We start from the raw sequence: 25,889 nt of genomic DNA, 5'->3' as shown, positions 1-25,889 counted from the left end.
AACCTACTAATAAGCCCGCATCACTTCCCAGCGTTGAGCTTTGTGAGACGTTCCACGCCATTGTGCACCCACCTGGCAGCGAGATGGGTGACAGCTCGTTATAGCCCCCGAACGAGGCATTGCGGATGAGTTTGCGTCCGTCCGGGTGTGGAGGTCGAAGCGATGCTGTCCCGCCGCACGTGGAGAAACGGCGACGACTAAGCAGGCCTTCCTCCTTCATCATGAGGCCGGCAGGAGCTCCCCCAACGGGAGGGAAGGAGCGAGGGGTGGGTAAGGAAAACTTAAAGGTGGAAGGTCGAAGGGTATCGGGATACAATCCGATCTTCCCCGCACAGCTAGTGTGCAAGTGAATATCCCAACCAGCAACACATACACACACAAACAGAAACACAGAGCGCTTCAGACAGCAGGCATTGGACCGGTGCAGTCGCCGCTTTGCTTTACGCTTCCTTCAGCCGACTGCTTTCTTCCTCCCTCTCTCTCTCTGTCTCCCTCTCTCACTCAATCTGTGCCCTGTGAGTGTGTATGAAAGCAGCAGCCTGTAAGTACTTAATAACGAATAAGCTGAGCCCCTCCCACTCCCTCTCCTCGGGATGGGTAGGGGAGCCGCATCTTAGCTTGAAAACAGCCCTTATGTTCCGCATCTCGTCTTTCACTTCAGCTCAATCTCTTGCTGCGTCTCTTAGTCATTATTTCAGATTCAAAGGGACACTTCACCGCTTTTCAACCTTACTCTGGGTTAGTCACTGGGGGTCTCTGACGTCTACCATACTTATTATTGTCAAAATATTTCTCCAGCTGAATTTAGTGTCGTCGTTCAATCCTTTGACATCAGCAGATGAAGGTAAATTAAGGATCCCTTCATGCCCTCACAACAACTAAGGAAGACGCAGAAACAAAAGGATTAAAAATAAATGTAGTTAATAGGGGTGGGGGGAAAAAATCGATACTGTGTAGTATGGTGATATTTTGTTTGCTAATAATGTATGGATACAGGGACAGCAGAAATCGATATTTTGTTACAAAAAGGTTTTTGTGCTCTGACTTCAGAGCATGTTGATCCTTTTTCTGAGCAAGAATCCTGACATTCCTTCACTGTCCAAATGTGTTTCACTTGTTTTTTGGCAGCAATAAACATGACAGTTTACTTATTTTAATTTAAGACGTGTTTTATTTTAATGAAGTTTAAAACTTTTTTATTTAATGTAAAATTATATTTTGTTTTAATTGACTTTCAAATTCTTCAGTTGCTGAAGGGGCTGCATAGTTTTCATAAACTGCATAGTTCAGAATAGCTATAATTGTACCAGATGGTTGATTCAGTTAAGTTGGACTAGACTGTAATACAAACCGTTCAGTTTGTCAACAATAAAACTGAAATGAGAGAAAGACTGAGTGTGAGACTTTGATATTAGAGAAAATGAATATTGATAAAGTTTACCTTTATGTACAGAATCTGAATATCGCTAAATATTTAAAAAAAATCGCAATAATATCGTATCGTGCGTTAAGTATCGTGATAATATCGTATCGTGGGATGTATGGTGATTCCCACCTCTAGTAGTTAACATGGCAAATAATAGACTTTTATAAGGCACAGATGCCAGATGATAAGCTCAACCAATACTCCTGCATCCCAGCTGCTGGCTAACTCTAAAGTAGAAAGTCTTGCTGTGGAAGCAGCTGTGGCATCACTGCTGTTAGCCAGCATGACAGCCACTGCGAATGAAAAGGTGGGATTGCCAGATAATAGTTTGATTCAACTACTCTGCCAGCACTGAGGCAGGGTTGAGTGTTTATGTTTGCCAAATTCTGAGGAGGTCAAAGCTACATTAAAACATAGAAAATTAGGGTATAAACGTAGGACTCATATTCAGCTTCAGTCCATTATAAACGTATTACACGATTGCCATGTGGTCAGCAGACATCTTAGTCTGAACGTTAGAAAGTAAGAAATCAATCAGTAGCTGTTCTTTTTTCAGCAAATGTAGATTAGCCAGTTATCAAGTTTGAATTTTTGACATTTCCTTTTGCACTGAAGCAAGTTTTGTTCACAAATATAAAAGGTTTAGAGTTTGTTCATGACCTTCAGGATAAAAAGTAAAAAAACGATGATCACGTTACTTAATCAAACTCTCCTGAAGCTGCCGCAGAGTCAGGTTTTTTCACCATTGCCCTTTTCTGTTTACATTTAATATGATGGACAAATGTGAATCTTTGTTAATACTGTGATTATTCAGGCTGAATAATCATTATTCAGATGTTCTAGTTCACTAACTGACCTAGCTGTGTCTCAGGGTACAACAGTGATGCTTTAATCACTAATCTTGGTTGTTTTGATGCAGACACGTGCTGAACCATCGAGTGCTCCGCTATGCTGGTCTTCAAAGATTAGTAAAAGTATATTCAGTTCCCTTCTCCACAGCCATCAGAGAAGAGGCCATGTTAGACTGAAGATGGAAACGGTGATAATTTAGTCCAGCATCGAGCTAATGACGTCAAATTACTCGAAGCGTTCACAGTAGTAAGCAGGCAGGGTTAATGTGTGTACAGTCGATGTACACCGTGTTGTCTGGATTCGTTTAGTATGACTGAGGCAGAAAAGCTTCCTCGCTGGCTGCTGCTTTAAATGGCCAAATTCATTTGCAGTGAAATGTCCCTTTTTCATCCCCTATTCTGTCTGACAACACGAACAACTACAGCTTGTAAACCATAGCTGCTATAACGAGTCATCAGATTGCAAATATGTACAACACACACACACACACACACACACACACACACACACACACACAGCAGATGCTCTGAGGACAGAAGGAAGTTTGTTGTCACACCACTGCTCAGACCACCCTTTTATTCCCACGTTACACAGGGAAATAAAGTCTGTCAGCACTGCCGGGTTAAGCTTTAGTGTTCAAAGGCACAGAAGGCTCCGGGCTGCAGCGCGGCCACTGAATGCCGCATTGAAACATGTGCTTCTCCTGGACACAGGTGCAGTAAATAGAGCTAAAAGCAGGTGCATTGTCTGTGCCTGTAGGTGACGCTGACTGTAAAGTGCTTTGTTGGCACACACCTGTGACACACTGAGCACTTTCTATAAATGGTACCTCAGCACCATGAATCTAGCTGACCTTTGGTCTCGCCTGAAATCAGACAGAAGCTGATACATGTGGATTATTTTAGATTTAGTTCTCTTACACACACGGTGAATGTGTTCAGGATTTTTTACAGGCCAATGAAAGATAAGTGTCATCAGTATGGTTCATATAAACACAGTCACTGATAACTCGTTTATTTATCTAAGAGCGAAGGAACACATTTGGCCTGTGTCTTAGATTTGAAACCCAACACTGAAGAACATTATCAGCTCTTGTTCCTTGCAGTCCTCTGCCACCTTCAATCTCACCCGTCTTATTCATTCTTTCCTTCTAGACCTTTGCAAGGAATCTAGAAATCTGCTGGCATCTCGCAAAGCCTTGCTGCCAGCTGTCCGTGGACATTTCAGTCGAGATAACTTGAGAAGTACTCGTGAGTGTAATCCCTTCCAAAACATCTGTCCCCAACGTAGCTAATCAATCTACAGCTGATAAATGTGCTTTAATTAATACAGCTAATTAGATGGTCTGCGTGTATAATTCACATCCCAGACCTCATTAACCTGCTTGCAGAGGAGGAAATGCCCATTTTGGTTACTCCAAAGGCATTCTGAGTCACGTGATAGTCTTTTTCTAAATTTAGTCATCATCTGGGTCATTTTCCCAGCTATATCCAGGCTGCCCAGGGCGGACTCTTCATACATCCAAAAGAAAAGAACAAAAGCCCCACCTTTAATTAACAAGATGTTTCTGTTTTATAATCACATGAACGCCTGGGCTATTAGCTAACAGAAGCTTTTCAGTAATTTTACACATTTGTTTCTTATAATTTAAGCCTGACACTACACTTCTGTTTCTTTAAATATCTAACGGATTAAATGTATTTAAACGTCTTTACACTGACAAAGAGGAGTTTCACACTTTTGCACTGAGATGACAGCTGCTTTTGATTTAGTGCTATACAAGTGACACTGAATTGATTGAAGATCAAAGTGTTCATGACACTGTACGTGGCCCACAACGTAAAATCAGAATGATGTCCTTGTTCTGTTTCCTCACCAGGAGAACTGAACATAAAGCGTCTTGAAAGCCACTGAATGCTGCTTTTAATTTGGAGATCCAGTGCAACCAATACAACCATGTACGTGACATTTACTTAAAAAAAACAGAAAAGATATTCTTGTCACGCTCTGGGATGTTTTTGATGATTTGATGAGGCCCAACTTTACATTTGATCAATACTGTTTCTATTAGCTGCATGAACTTAAGCTGAAGATGGTCAATATTCTGCATTGTGATGATAGCATTAGCACTCCACTGTTAGCATGTCAGCTCGAGATGTTCCTATGGCTAAATAAAGAGCCACTAAGACTCTTAGTCTTATTTGTCCAGAGCAGAGTTGCTGTTACATTAAGTTTATCTGACCACTGTTGATGCTTTACATGGTGTCACGGTTCAAAACAAAGCAAAGTTCATTAACTCTCCTGTTATTCTTCACTATGTTTGCAATAAATAAAGCTGTTTGTTGAGTTATTGAAAAAATTAAAGAAGTTATTATCATGTTTTGTAGTCAATCACAAAAGTGAACAAAAACCTATTGATAGAATAGTACGACTCAAACAGCTTCAAGAGCCACAGGCAGTAAACGTCTATAGTCTTAGGCCCTGTAAGCCTGAGATAAGCTGTGGAGGCTTTTTAAATCATTCTTCTGCTGCACTCCTCCTTCCTACAGTAAATCAAACAACATAAATATCTTGTTTCAGTCCACATTCATACTCTGATGAGTAAAAGTGGTTTTATGTTGGTGTGAGCTCCCTTCTGTCCTCGTGAGAGCAACCTTACATGGAGTATATAAGCACAAAAGCACACAAGACAGCACAAATCATTAAACAGGCTTCAAACTACGTTACTCTTCACCGTCTCCAATTCCACCAAGCACTACTTCAACTGCTGTGACAGCTTGTACTACTTAATACTATACCTTGGACTCCTTAAGGTTAAATCTTAAAAGAAAATGTTCCAACGTTAAGTACTGCCGGCAGTTTAAGATCCCAAATCATGCTTTACACCCAAGTCATGTCAGTCCAGACGAGCCTTCAGCTGTCCGAGCAGAGCTCAGGCTGCGAGCAGACATATTCTCCATCATGTCTTCGTGTCCTGCAGCTCTCTACAGGCAAACCTTGGTCAAACCTGCTCAGTGCTCTGGCCTTTCAGGGTCAGCCACTCATTGGATGAGAGCGTAGGCGGAAGAAGGGACACTGGATTGGCAGTGGCTGTTAACCCTGTCTGACGCCATAATCCCCGCGGCTGAGCTTAAATCCGCACTGACCCCACCTGCTCTGGCACTGTAGCTTAACTTCCTTCCTTTCCTCTTCATTTCTTTATCAAATCTTTATCAAATTCTCTCACCGTCTTATCCTCTTCATTATCCGCCCCCTCGTGTGATTCACACATGCATCTCTTTCAAACTTTCCCAGCAGCAGTCTGGCAAGAGGAGCAAGTGAAAGTGGCTTCAAATGTGACTGATGAAGTTTCCTTTAGTGATGAGTTTGTTTCTTTAGAGAAGACACCGAGTTTGTGCGCCTGTTTTTATGCTCTGTCTCTCACTAATTAAACTAAATAATCCAAATAGCACACAAAGTCATGAAAGCAATCTGAACTAAACAAAATTAAAACTTGCAGGTATGGTTGTAATTTTTGTCCATCTTTCTTCGATCATCAAGATTGTTGAGGTGACCCTGAATCCTCTCTTAGTTATGCTGCAATAGGCTGCTGAGGGATTCCCATGATGCATTGAGTGTTTCTTCTTCAGTCACCCTTCTCACTCTCTGTGTGTTAACAGACCTCTCTGTATTGAATCATATCTGTTATTAACCTCTGTCTCTCTTCCACAGCATGTCTTTATCCTGTCTTCCTTCTCTCACCCCAACCAATCACAGCAGATGGCCCCGCCCCTCCCTGAGCCTGGTTCTGCTGGAGGTTTCTTCCTGTTAAAAGGGAGTTTTTCCTTCCCACTGTCGCCAAAGTGCTGCTCATAGGGGGTCATATGATTGTTGGGTTTTTCTCTATTTGTATTGTTGTAGGCTCTACATCACAATATAAAGTGTCTTAAGGCGATTGTTGTTGTGATTTGGTGCTGTGTAAATAAAATTGAACTGAACTGACTTGAAAGATTATTACAGTACATTACAATCTATAAACTCAAAAATCATCCTTTGAAAATTCAAAATTTTAGAATTAATATTTAGAGAGCACACATGATAGTTTATGGGAAAATCCCACTTTCAAAGTGAGCTGAAACTATCCAATCAGTGATACGAAATACATATTCTAGGTCAGGGGTCTGCAACCTTTAACACCCAAAGAGCCACTTGGACGCGATTTCCACGCAAAAGAAAACACTGGGAGCCGCAAATACTTTTTGACATCTAAAATGAAGATAACACTGTATATATTGTTTTTTACTTTTATGCTTTTTGTGAACAACTAAAGTAAGTAAGTAAAGTTTATTTATTAAGCGCTTTTCACAGACAGGCAGTCACAAAGCGCTGTACACAAAGATTAAAACAAACAATACAATCAATAGACATTATACACAATGTAAAAGATCAAATGTAAATAATGTAAAGAATATAAAATACGTAGATCAACAAAAGGCTTGTTTGAACAGAAAAGTTTTTAACTGCTTTTTAAAAGAATCCACAGAGAAACTAAAGTGTGTTGCTTATGAAATCCATGAAGTGCTACAGAGAAAATTACATTTTATTTATGTAATTAACACATTTTGAACTCTTAAAGAAATATAACCAAAGGAAAGCTGAACTAAAATGATCCAGCAAACAAAAACTGTTGTGAGCCGCCATCCTCATATCGCCTTTGGGCTGTTGGAGCCTTGACCTGACTTTTAAAAAAAGTAATTGGAAAAAAAGCACTATGCTGCTGAAAAAGGAAAAATAGATATTTGCAAAATTCTGCCTAAATATGTATTTTACCTGGTTAATGTGTGTGGCGGGGCGTGGTCTGCAGCGCCGCTGCTTGCACCTGAGCAGCACCCGCAATCACGCCTCGCAGCCTTTACATCTGTGCTGTTGTTGGTGTGTGTCGGGCTGTGAGCTGAAAAGCTACAGTCGGCTGTGTGCGTACAGCAACCGTGTGTGAAAAGTGGTCAATAAAGAGATGCTGAAAAGCGTGTTCATGCAAACATCGTCGGGTCTGCTGTGATATGTTTACAATAAGACTTATGGTCCCGAACCTCTGCACACAGCGTCTGCAGGACTGTAGGCTGTCATCTGTGAGGCGTGAGCGGTGTTTGTCTTTAACATAGTTCATGGTGGAGAACAGCTGCTGACATAATGTGGATCCGAAGATCCATAACTGGCCTACCTGGGGTTGAAAGTCTCGATACATGCACGGCGTTTTGGCGGGTACACCGGCTTCCGCGAGTGTGACTCTTATTTTGAGTGATGAAAAAATAATAAGATAGAATTTTATTTTTATATTTCAAAATCACAATAATCTTCCAATTTAGAACTACAAGTTAAAAAAAGAACTAAACACAAATAAAATACACTTCAGCTAAATACTTAATTTATTTTCCCAAACCACGCGGAGCCGCAGTATAAGGACTAAAGAGCCGCAGGTTGCCGACCCCTGCTCTAGGTGGTAAATCAAACATCTAGTCACTTTTTCTGCAGATGCTGCAGTAATCTGGTTACCTCCAACCATTCTAGCAGTAATTCAATTTCCAAAAAGTCAATTTTGCAGTCAAATTGGATTCCCTTTGTGTAGAAATGTAAATACACTACATGCTCACGCATATATTTGGATCAATTTATGCATCTACAACTAATTGTGGGGATAGCAGTTTAAGCACTGATCTCCCCAGCCACCTGCTCCAACACCTCCATGGGGACACCATCGTGTTCCCAGATATAATCCCTCCAGTGTGTCCAGCATCTGTCCCAGGCAGGACAGCAATGCAGAACTGCGTGATCAATTACAATACAATACACTTAATTAACTTCAACGATGAAAGGTTGACAAAAGCAATGAGGAGGAGGAGCAGAAGACAGCAAAGAAGATGTAGAAGAAGATTATTGACTAGGTTGTAACATCTAAGCAACGTGTGAGGACCAATTTAATCTAGACATTCTCTGCTTTCAGATAGTGTGGATATGCATGGACTGCTTTCAGTGCTGCATGTCTACAGTTTTGGTAAGGAAATCAACTTCAGTGTCAAACTGACCCAATTGTTTTCAGGATCAAGCCTCAAGCTTGAGAGATCTGAAAGTGGTGCATCACATCAGGAGATCAAGCACGTAAGCTTTCAACAACAGAGGGGACGTCAACTAAAAACTAGAGGCCACACTGAAACGCTGAAACTTCCAGGAGTATGCAAGGAGGTGCTTTTGTGCACATTTCTTTATAATAACAATCAAATGGTTGCTAATGAGGTCAGAATCTGCTGTGAGGAGGATGAGAGGGATTTCATCCATCATGAACATGTAAACATGGAGCTTTAAGCTCTAGCCTTTTAAAATGATTACTATGTATGCAAATGTGTCACGAGGGTTAGTCAGCACATCACAGCTGGGGTACAATCCAATGTGATTATGTTTCAACACAAGTTGTTATCCTCCAGAAATCCTGCTCTGCAGCAGCGACACACCAATGCAGCAATTCAAAATCACATTCCATCTTCACACCTTAGATGTGAATGTTCTCACAACTCCTACAGAATATGTTTCCAGAAAGATCCGTACCACAGCAGCAGTCGTGCCCTCGAGTACGGCGTGGATTCATTCGTGAGCTCCAATATTAAAAAACTGCCTATTTTAACCCAAGGACATCAGGCAGAAAACACGTCAAAGCAAACACCGTCATCACTTTGACACAAGACCATCGGCTAGACGTTGAAGTCAAATCGGTTGCCATGGATACCCATTCTGGACTGCAGGGACTCGAGGGTCATATTGGGCATATATTCTTACAGACTCTTGTTTCTCTGACGCAGTGAGGACTAGAATGTGAAGTAAGTTGACTGATTTTATTCTGCACGCTTACACCAGGAAATGAGAAATATTAGCCAAGCTAAGCACTTTTTACTCCAGTATGTATACTAATACATTTCAGCTATACCATAAACACAAAACATGCATCTCATTGAACGTCTGACAAAGATTTTAATGGACCGATCCCAAAAGGCTGCTGATGTGCTGAGCCTATATCCACACAGCAACCCACAGATCACACTCTGGATCACTGCACAAGCCTAGGCTGATGAGCCTGACACAGAGAGTGTTTCTGCAATAACAACACAGTCATTCGATTCTCTGTACCGCTTGCTCTCTCTTGTGGTAAGAAAGTGAGTTCCACCCTAGAATAATGTAGGAAACACTGACACAGACATTCAGTTTTTCTTGTATGCTATAAGCAAGATGCCAGAAAATATTTTTCATTTAAAAATAAAAATCCCACATTGGAACATTTTTCACTCACGGCAATAAAAACAAAGGATCTGTCACAGTTTAGTCTCAAAATCAAAACTATCAGCCTACGCTTCTTTGTCCTTCATGCTCTCTGTGATCTTAAGAGGAATCAAACGAAATTTGATACTAAGAACACACACTGAGAACAAGGAAATCTAACAACACTCTAGTCATTTTCTAATCACAGTAAGGTGTCCACAAGAGGGCGCTATAATACAAGAATAAGGCATGAGCAATGATGTAGGACCAATTTCCTCAAAGCTATAGAAGCCGCTCTTTGATTTGTTCCTATTCTGCTGCATGGGAACTTCCATCTCTGAGCCCATCAACAGTCCTGAATGAGATGGTTTCCAGAAAGAAATCAAATCTCGAGTGGAACAGGATGAGCAGGTTTGAAGTTGGGATCTCCTAAAAAGGTCTGCAGTTGGCGGGAGAAAAAAAAGAGAGAGACTAAGCCAGGGGTGGGCAATCTCAGTCCACGAGGGCCGGTGTCCCTGCAGGTTTTAGATGTGTCCTCGAACCAACACAGCTGATTTAAATTGCTAAATTAGCTCCTCAACATGTCCTGAAGTTCTCCAGAGGCCTGGTAACAAACTAATGTGATGCAGGTGTGTTGACCCAAGGTGAGATCTAAAACCTGCAGGGACACCGGCCCTCGTGGACTGAGATTGCCCACCCCTGGACTAAGCAAAACCCTGATAGCTATCCTGAGGCTACAAATGGCCATTGCTTCTATGTCTTAAAGTGTCAACATAACACGCAACAGAATAAAAGAAGACAAAGGAAACAGGATTATAAGAGTTAAGAGGCTCAGAGTGCACAGTATGCAGCTCTATTTAGAACTCAACAGCAACTACAATGATTGTAATGGTCAGAGTGTGTGTGTGTGTGTGTTTCCTATAGTGTACAGTATATGAAGTATATGGTGTTTTTCAAGCATGTTGTGTAGCGATTGAGCCGGTGATATTTTAATGCTCCCGTCTGGGACAGCCATTCTGGATATTCAACAAACAATGAATAGTCATGTGCTTTATCAGAGCAACTGCTGCAGAGGAGCTCAGTTCTGCATTCAGCCTCATTACACAGAGCTGGTTAGTGAAGAAAATGGTCAGATTTGAGGAATCACATGAGAGAAATCTTATCATTTCATGCCATGTGATGCTGCCCAGAAACAAACCTCCTCTCTTTGACTTGCTGGTTGATTTTCAAAGAAATTCTTTGCTCCATCTGTTAAACGGGCACATCAGACGGCAATCATGAGCGCCACCGCACAGTCAAAACCGCGACACAATCTTTGCTAGTTTGCTAATATTATCACAGGCAATATGTGATGTCAGGAGCACAAAAGTCCTGGTTGTACTGAAGAGCATATTTTATCCCTTATAGACACGATTTCTAAAAATACTGGAGAGAGAGGAATGCGTCTGATTAGTATAACTTTTCATTTAAAGGAAACAGAGAGCTGATTTTTCCAATTATAAACATGTACTTCCAAACAAATCTGAGTAACTTTAACCAAAGACACAAATGAAAAGGTCTGCTACGAACAGATATGACTAAAATTGGAATTAAACTTCTCTTATTGGTTCTTTCCTGCAGTAAAAACACATGTAGGAAAATGATAATATAGTTGAACACATACACCAGACTTTAAAATGTATTTATTAGGGTGGTACAGTGACGCAGTGCGTAGCACAGTCACCAAACTGGTTTCTGTGGGCACTTTCTCCCTGTGCCTGCGTGGCTCCAGCTACTCTGGCTTCCTCCCACAATCCAAAGACAGGCGCACTAAGATAACTGCTGTTTTTAACTTGGCAGTGGACGTAACATTTGACGTAATCTATTCAAATGAAAATGACTTGATTAGTATAGTTTCAGTTTATATAATGCACACCTATTAATTCATATATTTCAGGTGTATTTCTCTCAGAACCGTTGCTTAATGTGATTATTGAGGGTAAAGAATCTTCTGTTTGAGTCAGTCTTTAGTGAGTTTCAAGTTTGTAAGTTCGCTTGCTTCTTTTTTACAGGTGAGCGTGCAGTTCAGCATTTGTTATGATGGCTGTTCTCCCCCTTGGAGACCGCGGGAGTCTCCAAAAATGTTTTTAAGATTAAATAATATACCGTATTCTGACTGAGAGATTTCTGAAAAATTAAAACGTACAGCTCTGCTATCACTTCCAATATAAATGAAGACAGAAAACTAAACAGCAGTGACGTTTGTAGGGTTACTGAAGTTGGGCTAGCTGGTATATAATGATGTGCTACATGACTGCTAGCGACACAGCTATGTTAGCATAACATAAACACAGTGAAGCTGCAGGATGAACACTAACTTTTTTCCACTCAATAAAAGTTAACGTGAGGGTTCCCGATGGTTAGAGACAAATGTACTCGCATGGCAGGATGCTGTAAACCAGCGGTCCCCAACCCCCGGGCCTCGGACCGGTACCGGTCCGTGAGTCGTTTGGTACCGGGCCGCAAGAGTTGAGGCTCAGGTGTGAAATGTATAGTTTTCAGGGTTTTTATCGGTTTTCAGCGTTATTTTGTTATCGTTTTTATCGTTTACTCAGTTTTCCTGGGTCTTTTCACATGTGTTATGAATAAATCTTCTTTTTTTTCAGTACCGGTACTAGTTTTATTTTGTTGTATTTATCCGCGACACCTTAAAGGCCGGTCCGTGAAAATATTGTCGGGCATAAACCGGTCCGTGGCACAAAAGGTCGGGGACCGCTGCTGTAAACGGACCAAACTTCAGTCAGGAGAACAACTGAGATTATTCATCCACAATACGAGGTTAGTCATTAATATACTGCTGCATGGGCTGGGCTGCAGTTACATCGTAAGGTTTTAAAAACTGAGCTTTAAAATGAACAGAGAGAAGATACAAAACATTAAAACATGTTAAAAACACAAAAGCCTTATTAAATGCAGAGAAGTTTTTTCATATGTAATCAGTTAAAGATTGGATATCCCACCTGCTGTGAGTGTTTTAATGCAGAACACTTGTTATTATTATCACTCGTCACATCCTGTTTATGACAGTTAAAATCAATAACATTCATATAAGAAATAAAAGTGCCTCATGTAAACTGTATGTAGTGTTAAATAGGCCTATACTACTGTACTTTAATGTCGGTCATAAGGGAGGTACTTCCAGAGCCATGTATTTTATGAGGTTGTGCTCATTGGGAAAAGTTTGAGAAGCACTGCTACAGGCTACAGGAGATCTAAGACAGAATTTCATTACAGAAATTCCCACAAAGACCGGAGGAAGCACTGATTTTAGAAACTGATGTAAAGTTACTGTGGATTCCTGTGATGGCTGAAAAACAAATTTATATAAAAAAAACATTTAGAAGCACAAAGCTGAACATGTTTGTGCAGCATTAACTGTCTGCCAGCCATTATCAAATTTCTTGGCTTAATACATCTGCTTAGAAAGTACATGTAGCAATGCATCACCAATCTGCTCACAGTTTAAATTCAGTATTATACAGATATTTACTGCACTAGCATTAAGTACAACAGCAATAATCAGGAAAGTGCTGCATAATGACTCTGAGAGGCTGAATGGGAAAAAAATCATGACTTGTTCAAATAGGCAGCACAGGCTGCTTTTATTATGATTGAGGACGTAGTGATGTGAGGGGGTGTGGAGTGGGGGTGGTGTTAGGAATTTACTTTATCCTGTCATTACCATAACAGCCAAAAAATAAGGAGGAGGTCAACAGAGATGGGCTTACTGTAATCCGATTACTTTTTTCAAGTAACGAGTAAAGTAAGGGATTACTATTGCAAAAATGGTAATTAGATTACCGTTACTTTCCCGCAGGAACGCTGCGTTACTGCGTTACTAAAACCGTGATTTGTTTGCGAGAATGTCTCATGACAGTGACGTAAGCGAGTGCGACGTTTGTGACAACAGCTGTGTGCAGATCAACAATGGATAACATATCGAGTACAGGAGAGAGTATGAGCGTGCAGCGTTTAAAGCGTGGAAGTACTGACCTTACTTTGAGTTTGATTCCATAAAAAGTGACAAAAACATTAGTGTCCGCTGTTCACTGCGTGGGAAGAAAACTTCTTTTTACAGCGAAAAAACCCCTAAACTTCCGAGCAAGCACCGAGTAGCTACGACGTAATGGGAAACTCACAGAGAAACTCGCGGATTCTTCCACTGACCGCTGCACACCTGCACCAGGGTAAACCTCCGCCTACCCCACTCCTGCTTTACAGGTGAAAATAGAGCAACAGGACCGCTAGTCTTTGACTTTATTTATTTTCTGCTGTGTTTTACTTGCATCTATTTGAAAGACTGAGTGTAAACACACAAAAAATATATTTTATGTGCTGGAATGTGCAGAAAATAGGTTTAAATGTTAAACTAATTTCTTCCAGTCAGAGAATGTTGCAGATAATTTAATTTTTGCTTGATGCATAAAGTTAAAAGATTAAAACTAATAAAACAAGTTTTAAAAAGAGACTTTTCCATTTGATTACATTTTGTATGATGATTATGCAGAAAAAGTAGAATTGGGCTGAAAGATCTATCACTTTATCACCTATTCAGGTTGTAAATCGTGTTTTTAAAAAGTAACTAAGTAACTAAGTAATTAATTTCTTTTAAAAATAAGTAATCAGTATAGTAACGGGATTACTTTTTTGGGGAAGTAATCAGTAATTGGTTACTGATTACTTTTTTTCAAGTAACTTGACCAACACTGGAGGTCACACGTTTGCATAAACAGTGAGCAGCATGAAGGGTTTGGGTTTGAAAAGTTCACGTTTCTGCACTTTTACAACATTTAAACCAACTGAAATATCCTGACTAATCCTTTAGCGTGAATGTGCTCTGAGAGCACGTCATAAAGCACTTTTTTTAAATGGGAGAATGTGTTACTACTATGACATAACGTACAGTAATGGAGACACGCTAAATTATGACCGAACGCGCTGATCTATAATAACCATGATGGACATGATTTAATTTCAGCTGCGTGCCATAACCCTCTCTCTCTCTCGCTCACCGTGCACTCAGCTCTCAAACAAGAACAAACGGCAAACTAATGACAATAATAACAAACCACAGTGTTTTGGAAAGCAGATCTTACCGTGGCTGTAGCTGATTCCTGGGCTGAGGGTAGAGGGGCTGGCAAGCTGCTCCCTGTTCGGTGTTTGGAGGCCTACTTCCTTCTCCTTTTCCTTCTCCTTCTCCCTCTCCTTGTCCCGCTCCTTCACCTGGCGCTGGCTCATCCTGCTCGGGGTCTGTGTCAGAAGGACGGTGTCATCACCGCACACTATGGCAGCTACATAAAAGGAGAAGGAAGAAGCGGTGAGAGATGAAAAGGGAAGACATCAGAAGAACAATCTGACATGTTGCCACCTTTCTTGAAGTCAGCGCACATCCACACACAACCCTCTTGTGGAGCATCTGATAGCTGCAGCCTTCTGTTTCATAACCTATTTTGATAACTTACATAATATTTGTTTTCAACATTATCATCATGACGGTTTTCATGAGAGCTGATAACCTGCTACCCCTATTACTCCACCTTGTTTACTGAGCCCTAATGAAGCAGGCAGGCAAGTTATTGCTTAGCAATGGGAGCCCATCTCGGATGAAGTGTGACCAATCACATTGCATTAAAAAAACAAAACAGGACTCATGCATAAGTATAAAAACACTTCTACCATTTATGGTTCTAAAAATATTTATAACAAGAAAAAACAACAACTGCTCTGGTCGTACTGGGGTCAGCAGCTAAATGTCTCATGTTATCCCATCTCTATAAATAATGTGTTTACTCATTTATTTTTACACACACCATCCTGCAACAGCAGTAGTTATTGTTTTAGTTAAAATGGTTTCAGTTGCCAGTCTTGGGCAAGATATTAAACACCTAATGGCTCTACAATTCATTTATCAGGGTAGGAAGGTGTGGGAATGTTACACAGGAAGCACCTGGGTGTAGACAAAAGTGCTTTATGGGACATTTTTTATAAAGCTCTTCAAGTTCTCAAGAAGAGTAGAAAAGCACTATGTGTGAACCAGTCCTTATGGCTCTGTGCTATATTTGAGAGTGGAATTTACATATTAGACAAAGGAAAGACAATCACATCATTTTGCTTCAGGGTGAGCGTTCTTAATATCAGTTTATATACTACATATAAAAAGTTCATCTTTGCACTTTGTGTAAAAGAATGGACTTTGTTTGCTTTTCCAAATGCAGATACATTTTGTTGTGAAGCCACATATGAAGTGGACAGTGACACACTTTCCCAAAATACATAATTAACTAACCACTAAAACTGACTTTAAATACTCAACACTTGGGAAAAGCAGAGGACGTGCATTCTTTTCTAATCAATTTCAGCCTAAATATCAGTCCTGGCCAGTTTGCTGACTGGGTACACTGGCCTTAGCCCTTCCTCTGAAAGGTCACTGGCTTACCGGAGGTGGCATGCTGCTCTCTCAACTCTGCGTGCTGCTAGCAGGGGGAAAGGGGGGAGATGAGGGGGGAGGGCAAGACAGTGATAGCAGATAAAAACAGAGGAAAAGACAGAAAATGAAAGGGATTGGAAAACGTGTCAGAGGATTTTGGATAGAGATTAAAGGGGGCGAAGGGGTGTCCGCCATGTGTTGTTCACCAGATGTTGGCAGTGGTGGGTTTGCGGGCAGTGGGGTTGGTGTATAGTGGGCAGCATCAGCAGCAGCAGCAGCAGCATCAGCAGCAGCAGGTGAAGCCGCAGCCGCACAGGACGACAACAGACAAACACACACACACAGACACACAGACATAACAAAAAACAGAGGAGACAAGAGACAGAAAAAAACAGACATTAGTTTAACCAAAATGTGGATGGAAGACAACTTAACATAAATCTGTTGGGTGATGGAGGCAGTGGGAGGGGGTGACAGCAGACTTGGTGATACACAGCAATGGATAAAGTTACAGCGCACACACAAACATGATGGAGAATAAATGGTCACGTTCCAAATGACTACCAATCAGCGGCCCGTTAATTACAACAGCTGCTGCCGGAGAATCCCAAAATAATAATTAAGGGCCTCAGTGGTTGATCCCATACTGCAACTAACAACTGCTTTGCATTTAAAATGTCACTGAACGGTTGTAGCTCTTTAACATTTCCCAGAGGTCGTGTCCACCAATTAGTCAACCTAAAAAGACAGTTTTATTGATCATCTGGGCTTTAGTTAGCGTCACATCTGATATTGACTATATACCTCAAGGCAACATGACAGTGGGAACTGATTTTGATTAATGATGAATGAAACTGGTTTCACAAGATGAGTTTAGAAACTGAGTGAGTGCACATTTATTTTTAAAATTAAAAAATCAAATGTAAAATTTAAAAAAATATGATTTTTATTGTGGATTAATAAATCAAACGCTGCTTTGTGCAATGTGATAATGTCCTCATGCTAACCTGCTCTTAGAAATATTATGCACTAGGGCTGGGCTATATCATACCGTTCATGGTAATACCGGTGTAATGTTGGGCAACGATAGGAAAACGAAATATCGCGATAGAATATGGGTAAAACGCGCATGCGCAGTGCCTTTGTTTACATAGACACATGGCGGTGACGCAGAATGAGAAGAGCGAAAGTGGATCGTTAAATGAAACAGATGAACCAGAACTGGTTTGTAAAAATGCTGCAGCTTCACTGGTGGAACTGGTTTAGCTTTTGTCCGTCAGATACACAACAAAGCACTATTTTTGGTAGAGCATGCTAGCGGGCCGTCGTTGTTACCGTGTTGTTTGGAAAATACGGCACACTTAAAATCAATCCTTTGATTTTTCTGAAAGTCAACAGAGCCCCTTATAATCCCGTGTGCCTTATGTATGAACTCTGGTTGTGTTTACTGACCTCGAAACGATTTTATGTGCACGGCGCTCGAAAATCTGTCAAATGTTTCAGTACGACTTTGCTAAGCTACGAAGCCGCACCGCTTGATGGATTGTCGGAGCATTACGGCTATCGTAGGCAGGAGCCTCGCGGAGTGATACGTACTGTGCTTCAACATAATGTTACCGTATTGTGTGTGTATAACCTCTTTTTAAGTTTTGTGGATATTATACATGGTTATGCTGAGGATATGTCGGCCAGTTTCCACTGGAAATGCCTTTTGGTTAAACTGTCAGCGAGGAATTTGCATTTGCACTGTTACATTTTTATATAACTTTAATGCACATAAAAAACAGCTGCTTGTTTAAGTGAAAATACACTGATGGATTTTTTTGCACTAATAAAGTTGTGGAGTTGTAAAGTATTTTGTCTAGTGTCAATTATATTGTCAGTTATATCGTTATCGCAAAATTTCAAATGTATATCGTAATAAATATTTTTGGTCATATCGCCCTGCTCTATTATGCACTAGCTTATGCTTACAGATTATAGTTAGCAGCTTCTGTCATTGCTAGGATATGCTAGCTGGCTAGCTATATGACTAAACCACACATCATATAAGGAGGAGACCTGACTCCTGAGATGGGGCAAAGAAGACAACTGTCATGTCTAAGCTCCCCAAAGAGCCAAACAACAGCCAAAGAAGCTATGTTAGCAAACATTGCACATGCATAGTAGAAGTATAGAGCTGGGATCAGATGTTTACACTTATCATGAGCATAAATGTTATGGTAATTTGAGCTTTGAGCTGCTCTTTTTCCAGGGTTGAATGATTGATTTAACACCATACAACTTTAATAAGTGGTGCTGAAGGTTCTTCGATGTCTTTTAAGGGACAAACTCCAAACTCCAAAATTAATTCAAACTTGTGCACCCAATTCTTCAAAGAAATCATTAAAAGCCACAAATTATTTAATTAAGCAGGAACGTCTAAATAAGTGCTGGAGAAGGTTCCTGCCAAGTGACAAGAATCACTTTTAAAAGGACTTTGGCCAAATGAAACTTTCGGGATTATTCACTGGTTGCACGACATGTCATCCCTGCAGCATCAGCCTCAGAATAGCACAGGAGTTAAATATTCATGTTTTGTGGATGCATCCTCTGGGTACAATAAATATCCATGTAACAGCACAACCACTTTGTTACTAAAGTGTTTTATATTTTCAGTACAGTACACCATTTACTTTGCAGGTAGTTATTAATGTAATGTCTCATAAACAGGAAGTTAATCATTACAATCAACTTAAATATTTCAACCATCGGTTTATATTTCTTATTAAGTCCTATCCGCAGAGCAGTAAACATTACAGTGTAATTGGTAAGCAGCTCTGACCACAAACAACAGACACTCACCCATCTGTGCACAGCGGAGAGTGGAAGCATTTAACAGCTGACCAAAAACAACAAACAGGCTCTGATTAGGTTTGCTCACCATGACCTCTCTTTATCTTAAAAGTAACACCTCTGCAACAGTAAGGGCGCCGTTTCTGTTCAGTCATAACTCCGACACAGCAAATATCAACACGACTGCAGAAGATTCTTAATTTCACTACCTCCAAGATACCGTCTGGCTCAGGTTTACAGAAACCCATCACATTAGTCCAGGCAGCTGTAGTGACTAGATCTGGTGTCATGGCCGGACTGAAGCAGGATCCTATGTAATCTCTAGTCAGACAAAACAACCATAGGCAGCTCAGTGAGAAGGAAGACGGGGAAAACAGGGCCACTGATTGGTTATTGCTCAGATAATCCTACAGATGAAATCAAATCACAAAGTTCTGATTGGTTAGAACCCAGAGACCTACTGGCTGAGAGGGCAGACGATACTAAGAGCTGCTCGCAACAATAAGGGATTAGCAAACTGTCACTGAACGTCAGAGATCTATTAACGAGGCTTTGTGAAGAGGCACCAACAGAGTGCTTTCCTCATTTAATCTTGGCTCAGTGTGCCGTCTTACCATTACACTGAGGCCACTCCCTCCAAGTTGCAAACAGATGACCCTCAGTCATTGGGGCAAAGAGGTCAGAGGAGTTTGTTCCTGGAAGGCTGGTAGTTTTCTCGAAACACAGCACACAGTCTGATCCCAAAATAAAGCACTTTTCCTCAAACTCTCTGTTCAATAAACTCACAGCAACTGTCAGCAGCTTCTGTGACTGACGGTCTTTGTGAACCCGGGGTGAATGCTGTTTATAACAACCTCACCTGGTGATTAGTGCTGATTAATTATGCAGATGAGAGTGGGGTGGTGGTGAACAGGCTGACAGAGACACAAAGTGAAGGGCCGGCAACAATCTCCAAGTGCCACTGATAGAAAACAGAAACTGCGACAGGCAGCCCGAGAAAGAGTTTTAACAATACAGTTGAAGAAAAGCGCACTCGCTGGTCCACAGCAAGTGGCGAGACCACATTAGCATTACTATGAATTGATCATCAAAAAAAGGGTGGTGAGAGGTTTACAAGCACTAAGCTAACAACTGACCTAAAGTATGAATCATTCAAACTCGAACTTTTTGTGACCGGGTTTTAATATTCTATAAATCCTCAAAACTAATGTCTGTTGTCAAGTTGTCTGTGAGATTCGTACGTCTGCTGTTTTCCCAGCACAAACTTTTGTGTGGAGAATGAGAATCAACCCACATCCTCACAGCTGAACTTCTAGTGTCATGAATAATCGAACATGTTCATCTTTTTGGGGTTTGAGGAGATAAAGGATGGAGGGGATTTCACCACACATGAGCCTATTCTGAAAACTCACAGTTTTAAAGCCAGCAGGATTTTTAGCATTTGTCTGTATTTTGCAGTGCACTGCAATTATTAATCCTCTAAAATAATATTCTCACAATCATGATAATTAATATTACACTATTACACTGCTCAAAAAACATCCCAAAACTAAAGGGACACGTTCAAACCTCATCAGATCTCAATGGCGACACGCTGGATATAGATTTGGACTGAGTACTGTGAGTAATCTTGAGACTACGGTGAGAAACACAACAAATCCTCCAGCCATGGCACATTCTGATGTGCCTGGAGGAGTTGGACTACCTGTGCTGGAGTCCAGGTATCACCTCGTGCTGCCAGTAGTAACACTGATATGATCCAAATGCAAAACTAATGAGAAAAGACGAGGGGGGGAAAATGTCCTCCACCTAGGGCTGCACGATTTTGCATAACATGAGAATCACGATTCTCTCACGATTTTCTTTTCCAGTATAAATATTTATTGCACTTATTAACTGCACATCAACTTCGTAACAGTTGAGACTGAACATAAAAACAACAAATAAACATAAAAACAACAAATGTCTCACATTTTGTCGTTGCCGCAAAATGTTGTACTGCTTGAAATTCCGTCTCCACAGTTGCTCGACACTGCGTGTATAGAGCAGGTAGTGTGACAATAGAAAAATAGTTGCGGGACGGCACTGTGTAGCGTTTGTCTACGGTGTTGATCGTTTTCCTAAATCCCTCGTTTTGCACAGTGTTGATGGAGCCATATCTTTGGTCAGGTGATAAGTAATAGCCTCCGTAATTTCTTTGTGCCTGCGGGAGTTCGACGTGTATAGGGAAGCGCTGTGTAAGGTTCCCGTTATTGATGTTTGGGTGGTTGACCGGGATGGATTTTCTCCCGTCACTTTCTCGTCATCCCTGACGTGCTCTCCGTTGTTTTTTCCTGCTAATTTTAGCATCGCACGGCACAGCTTCTGTATCACGTGGTATAAGGCTCCGCCCTCGTCATTTGTTGAGCAGGAAGAGTGAGCGCTTGTTTTCATGCAGATTACGTCCCGGATCAAAATGCGGTACAATCGTCGTCGGCTTTTTTTTTTTTTTTCTTTTTTTGAGATCGCACATAAGTATGAATCGAGATCGCAATTTTCTAACGATTAATCGTGCAGCCCTACCTCCACCTGTAAAACCGTTAGTGCTTTGGGAGTAATCTCCTTGTTGCTCCTCTACTGCCCCTGCTGTTCATTTCTTTAACACCACAAAGGAGCTTTTTTTTTGACCGTGTATATTAGCAACCTACAAATCACCTTCAGTGAAGCTATGAGTGACTGTAGTTGCTGAAACACACACACACACACGCACAACTGATATTAGACTTTGGGAAAGCTGGCAGCTGACCACAATGTTTGGTTTGGAACCTTTTGATACCAAGTTCCACTCCCAGTCTCGTACACGTACTGTGCTCTAATGCAGCGACCCCCAACCTTTTTTTTGCACTACGGACGGTATGTCCGACAATATTTTCACAGACCGGCCTTTAAGGAGTTGCAGATTAATACAAGGAAATAAAACCAGTACCGGTATCAAAAAAAGAAGATTTATTCATAACACATGGGAAAAAACCCAGGGAAATGGAGTAGTTAAAAAATAACGTTAAAAAACGATAAAAACCCTAAATTTCACACCCGAGCCTCAACTCTCGCGGTCCGGTACCAAACGACTCATGGACTGCACATTGGATTTTTGAAGCTCATACAGATATCAACATTTGTATGCCGGATATATATCATACCATATCATATATAGCCAGCAGTATTTCCTCAACATAAACTTACATTAATGTAAAAAAATATATAATAAAACAATGCATACTATCATTTACAGGAGCTCCAGTAAGAGCTCTCTGATGAGCAAACCAAGCAATGTGTGCTGCACCTCCACTGCAGTGACTCTACTCACAGGCCCGAGGAGGAACTTACTGCATATCCACCGACAACAAGATCTGCAATGAGCCAGTGCTGGTGTATTAATGTGTGCATTAACATGTGCATCATAAGATGTCTACAATCCTTCACTAAAGTAGATGGATCTGAAAAGCATGGACATAGATATGTGTACATTTTACTGTCAGTGATATTTCCCATCATTAGAGAGAATAAACGTTTCGAACCCATCAGCCTTATGTTGCAAGAGAAAAATCATCATCATAATATTTTTGTGCGGGTAGTGTTTCAGTTTCCACTGACATGTTAATCAAAACAGATCTCAGATGAGTTGAGCAATCACAATTTTGTGTGCACGATCGCAGACGCACGTGTAATACTGTAAGAATCTGAAGAGTTCTCACAGTCTGAAAATAAAGAAAACATTGGCAGCTATTGCTGCAACAGCTCACTGTGTTTGATTAAGGCAAATAAAAAGGTAAACTCCCTACGGCAGCTCGCCTAGTTTGATCCCACTGTGGTCTGTTCAGACCTGAAGGCTCAAACACAATAGATGTGCAAGTCAAGCCTGTGCTTCAACCCCAGCCGCCGACACAACTGGATGACACCAGACAACCTTGTTTGAACTAACGAAGGAAACAAAGACGGGGGCAACGTTCACGGTGTCCAGCTCCCTTTTAGAGGGGGTGAAAAGCAAGGTGACATCTTACTGTCTGACTCTTTTCATCTCGTTTTCATTTCAAAGCCAGCAGCTTGCTGTGCCGATGACATGACAAACAAGGACACTGCAGCAGATGCTGTGAGAGAAAACTGAAATACATTTAACCACCGACACAGAGCAAAGCATCTGGGCTTTTTACACTTTGCAAGAAACGATTTTGAGATTATTAGTCTTTAATAAATTAAATCAACTTCAGATAACAGTAACAGTATGTGGTTTAAGTCTGTATAGCCAAATATCCAACAAACTTAGAGACAACCCTAATTTTATCCATTTCCACATTTATTCAGAACGAACCCAACTCCTACATAAACGGAGGCAGTGTATAAGAACACTCAGGCTTATCTACACAACGCTGGGAAACAAATGCTCATCCATATTCATACGGCTATAAAAGGTGATGATGTAACTACCTAAACAGATTCCACCCAATCAGAACGCACCAAACCTAGACAGGAAACATGGCCTCAAACCCGTCTCTGCCTGTGAAAGGATGGAGTGCTAATTCAGGATAAAATGCCATGGCATATTACATAATGTTAAGACATCACTCGCAGCAAGTTCTGACCCAGTTTCTTTTTAGCAGCAAGGGAAAAAATACCAACAGTTTTTCCCCCTATATCTGAAAGGCACCTTTAGTTACTAGAATCAAAATACAGCCTAAAACTCTTCTGTGTAGTCAAGCTATAAATATCCTGAAAAAAATCCACAGCCTGTATGTTAGACGCCACAAAGAAAGACAATTACAGAGGCTAAAAACCTCAATAGGGAGCGACAGAGACAGAGCTGCAGGTTTCCAGGTGCTCGACTGCTGCTGGATGGCTGAGTCATCACTGGCAGCTATTTTTAAAGCTCCACATAGCCATTGTTCCTGTATGAAACTTTTGGTTTATTTTGTATAAAAGCTGATATTTTGAAATGTCACATGCACAACTCATGTCTGTCGATGTGTAGCCTTTATATTGCATTTGCCCTCTCACTTCACTAACCAAGATCCTGCCAGTGAGGGAGAGCGTAACATGTGGCTCTGAAATCTCTTATGTTCCACTGTGGTGTGATATAGTTGTGATATGAGGCCATGGCAGGGTATTTACATAAACTTGTCCCGTTCATACTATACTTAACAATTCCTCTTTATACAAATATGCTGGTTTAGCTCAATAACAGAATTCTAATCCTCTTGATTCAGCTAATATGTCATGAGACAGAGGCGTAGAATTAAACAGCACAGCACTGATTTGTAATTGTGTCAGCAGGAATAATATTGTTAAGATTTTAAAAGTACTGGAGATTACTAAAACTAAAACGTCTCTGAGCATTTCATAAATTCAGTTGGATCATTAGCATACATGCACGTTTTATTCGATTAAGAACGAGCTTAGCAATCGAAACTGTGAGTTTCTCCATTTGAATGTTATGCTTTTGTTTTTTTCAACAGCATTGTGCATGCTATTGCAGTGCACACACGCACACACCCCCACACAGATAGGATTTCTCTAGCTCCATTAGCAGGACGGAGCAGAGACGGTCCTTTTAGCTCCTTTTTGCTGTCCACTGCTCTCCACTCACCAGCTGCCTCATATCCTCAAACCCAAACAGTAAAGCTGTGGGCTGTAAAAGCAAAACAACAAGCTGAAAGACATCAAAACAACTGATTACTAAATAATTACTAAGCACGCCAAACCTGAAGAGCTGCAAACAAAACTCATTATTTAATTTTCAGGAAAACCACTGCATGCTTAAGACAGGAAGTGAAGAAAAACCTTTCATATTAGCCATCACAGCTAACATGGAACAGCAGCTGTTGTGACTCTGGCTTAATCACTACTGTTAGATTAGAAGCTTTGCCAGCTGTGTATCAAACTAATGGTCGCGTTCACACTTATACTACCCATATTGCATCGTGTATATCAGCAAAGGAGTTTCGAAATGCATGTGCTAATGTGCTTTCAGCACTTCAAATAGTTTACTAACTGAAGAGTTCCTCATAAAAAACACCTCACCCTCTTTTCCCAGAACTGTACTGTCTATAAAAACCCTCCCTCAGCCAATAAACTGCAAATAAAACTCATCATTTATTATCAGGAAAACCACTGTATGGTTATCACATTTCTTATTTGTAGACTCTGCAACTCAACAAAACTAAACAGGCTGGGAACCCAGTGGTTCTTAGTTCACTGGTTAGTTTCTTTAGCCAGTAAAAACCAAGTCTTAAAACCCATTATGTTTTTTATTCCAATGTCACAGCACTTTGTGTCACCTGTGGTTGTTTTAATGTGCTTTATAAGTAAAGACGGATGGATGCAGTATATCAGGAGAGTGAATAGTTCAAATTTTGTTGTAATGTGCCAGTCATCATAGATCAACTTTACCAATAAAATGCTAAGTCATCACCAGACAACAGGCAGTGGTTTCAAGATTTCTTTTAGGTAAATGCAGTTCTTCTGCTCTCCACAGACAGCATGCAAACCAGTTTTTACATAATGACATTAAGATGTGTGTTTTTAAAAGATTAACCTCAAGCTGGTTCATGCCAAGCCCTATCCATCATAGACTGCTGTATGAAAGAATGTAAATTCAATTAAAACCTACTTCCTGACGTGATAAGCACTAACTGAAACCTCCTGACGTTCAAACAGAGGACAGCAGCTCCAGCTAGGAGCAGCACAGGAGCCATTTAGACTTCAGGTTCTGGGAAAGTAGAAAAACACTCCAACTGTATTTTGCTTAACAAATGACCAATTTGTTGATTAGCAAATTATATTTTTTAATGAATTAATTAACTGCTCTTAAGTAAAACTCCCTGAAGGGAACAACCTAACAGGTTCAGGGGTTTTCTAGTAGACGTACTGACGGACAGTAGAAAGAGTCCTGTTACGTTAAACATCAAAGCAACACAGAAGCACTTATTCTAATAACAGGTTTGTTTTGTCTCAGAATGATTTCAAAAGTGACTTTTTTTTCACTGGATAGTT

The 25,889-nt window shown here is 40.7% G+C and overlaps 1 protein-coding gene across 8 annotated transcripts in view; it reads right to left on the bottom strand.

Moving 5' to 3' along the window:
- The window catches only part of osbpl8 (oxysterol binding protein-like 8), a 100,303-nt gene that overhangs the window by 27,849 nt on the left and 46,565 nt on the right, over positions 1–25,889 (bottom strand). For 3 of the 8 annotated variants that reach the window (XM_087830281.1, XM_087830285.1, XM_087830282.1), the window contains exons 3-4: positions 16,038–16,074; positions 14,698–14,892 (exon numbers count right to left, since the gene is read on the bottom strand). In XM_087830281.1, coding sequence (XP_087686407.1) covers positions 14,698–14,892; positions 16,038–16,074 — 232 coding nt within the window. Of the gene's footprint in view, positions 1–72; positions 1,061–14,697; positions 14,893–16,037; positions 16,075–19,072; positions 19,403–25,889 lie in introns of those variants that run through there. The other 5 variants (XM_087830289.1, XM_087830283.1, XM_087830287.1 and 2 more) reach the window with 5 other exon arrangements.

Source organism: Neolamprologus brichardi, chromosome 17 (genome assembly GCF_056152115.1).
Source record: "Neolamprologus brichardi isolate AB-2024 chromosome 17, ASM5615211v1, whole genome shotgun sequence".
Taxonomy (NCBI): Eukaryota; Metazoa; Chordata; class Actinopteri; order Cichliformes; family Cichlidae; genus Neolamprologus; species Neolamprologus brichardi.
The sequence above is the reverse complement of the archived record's forward strand: the minus strand, read 5'-3'. Positions and strand labels throughout refer to the sequence as shown.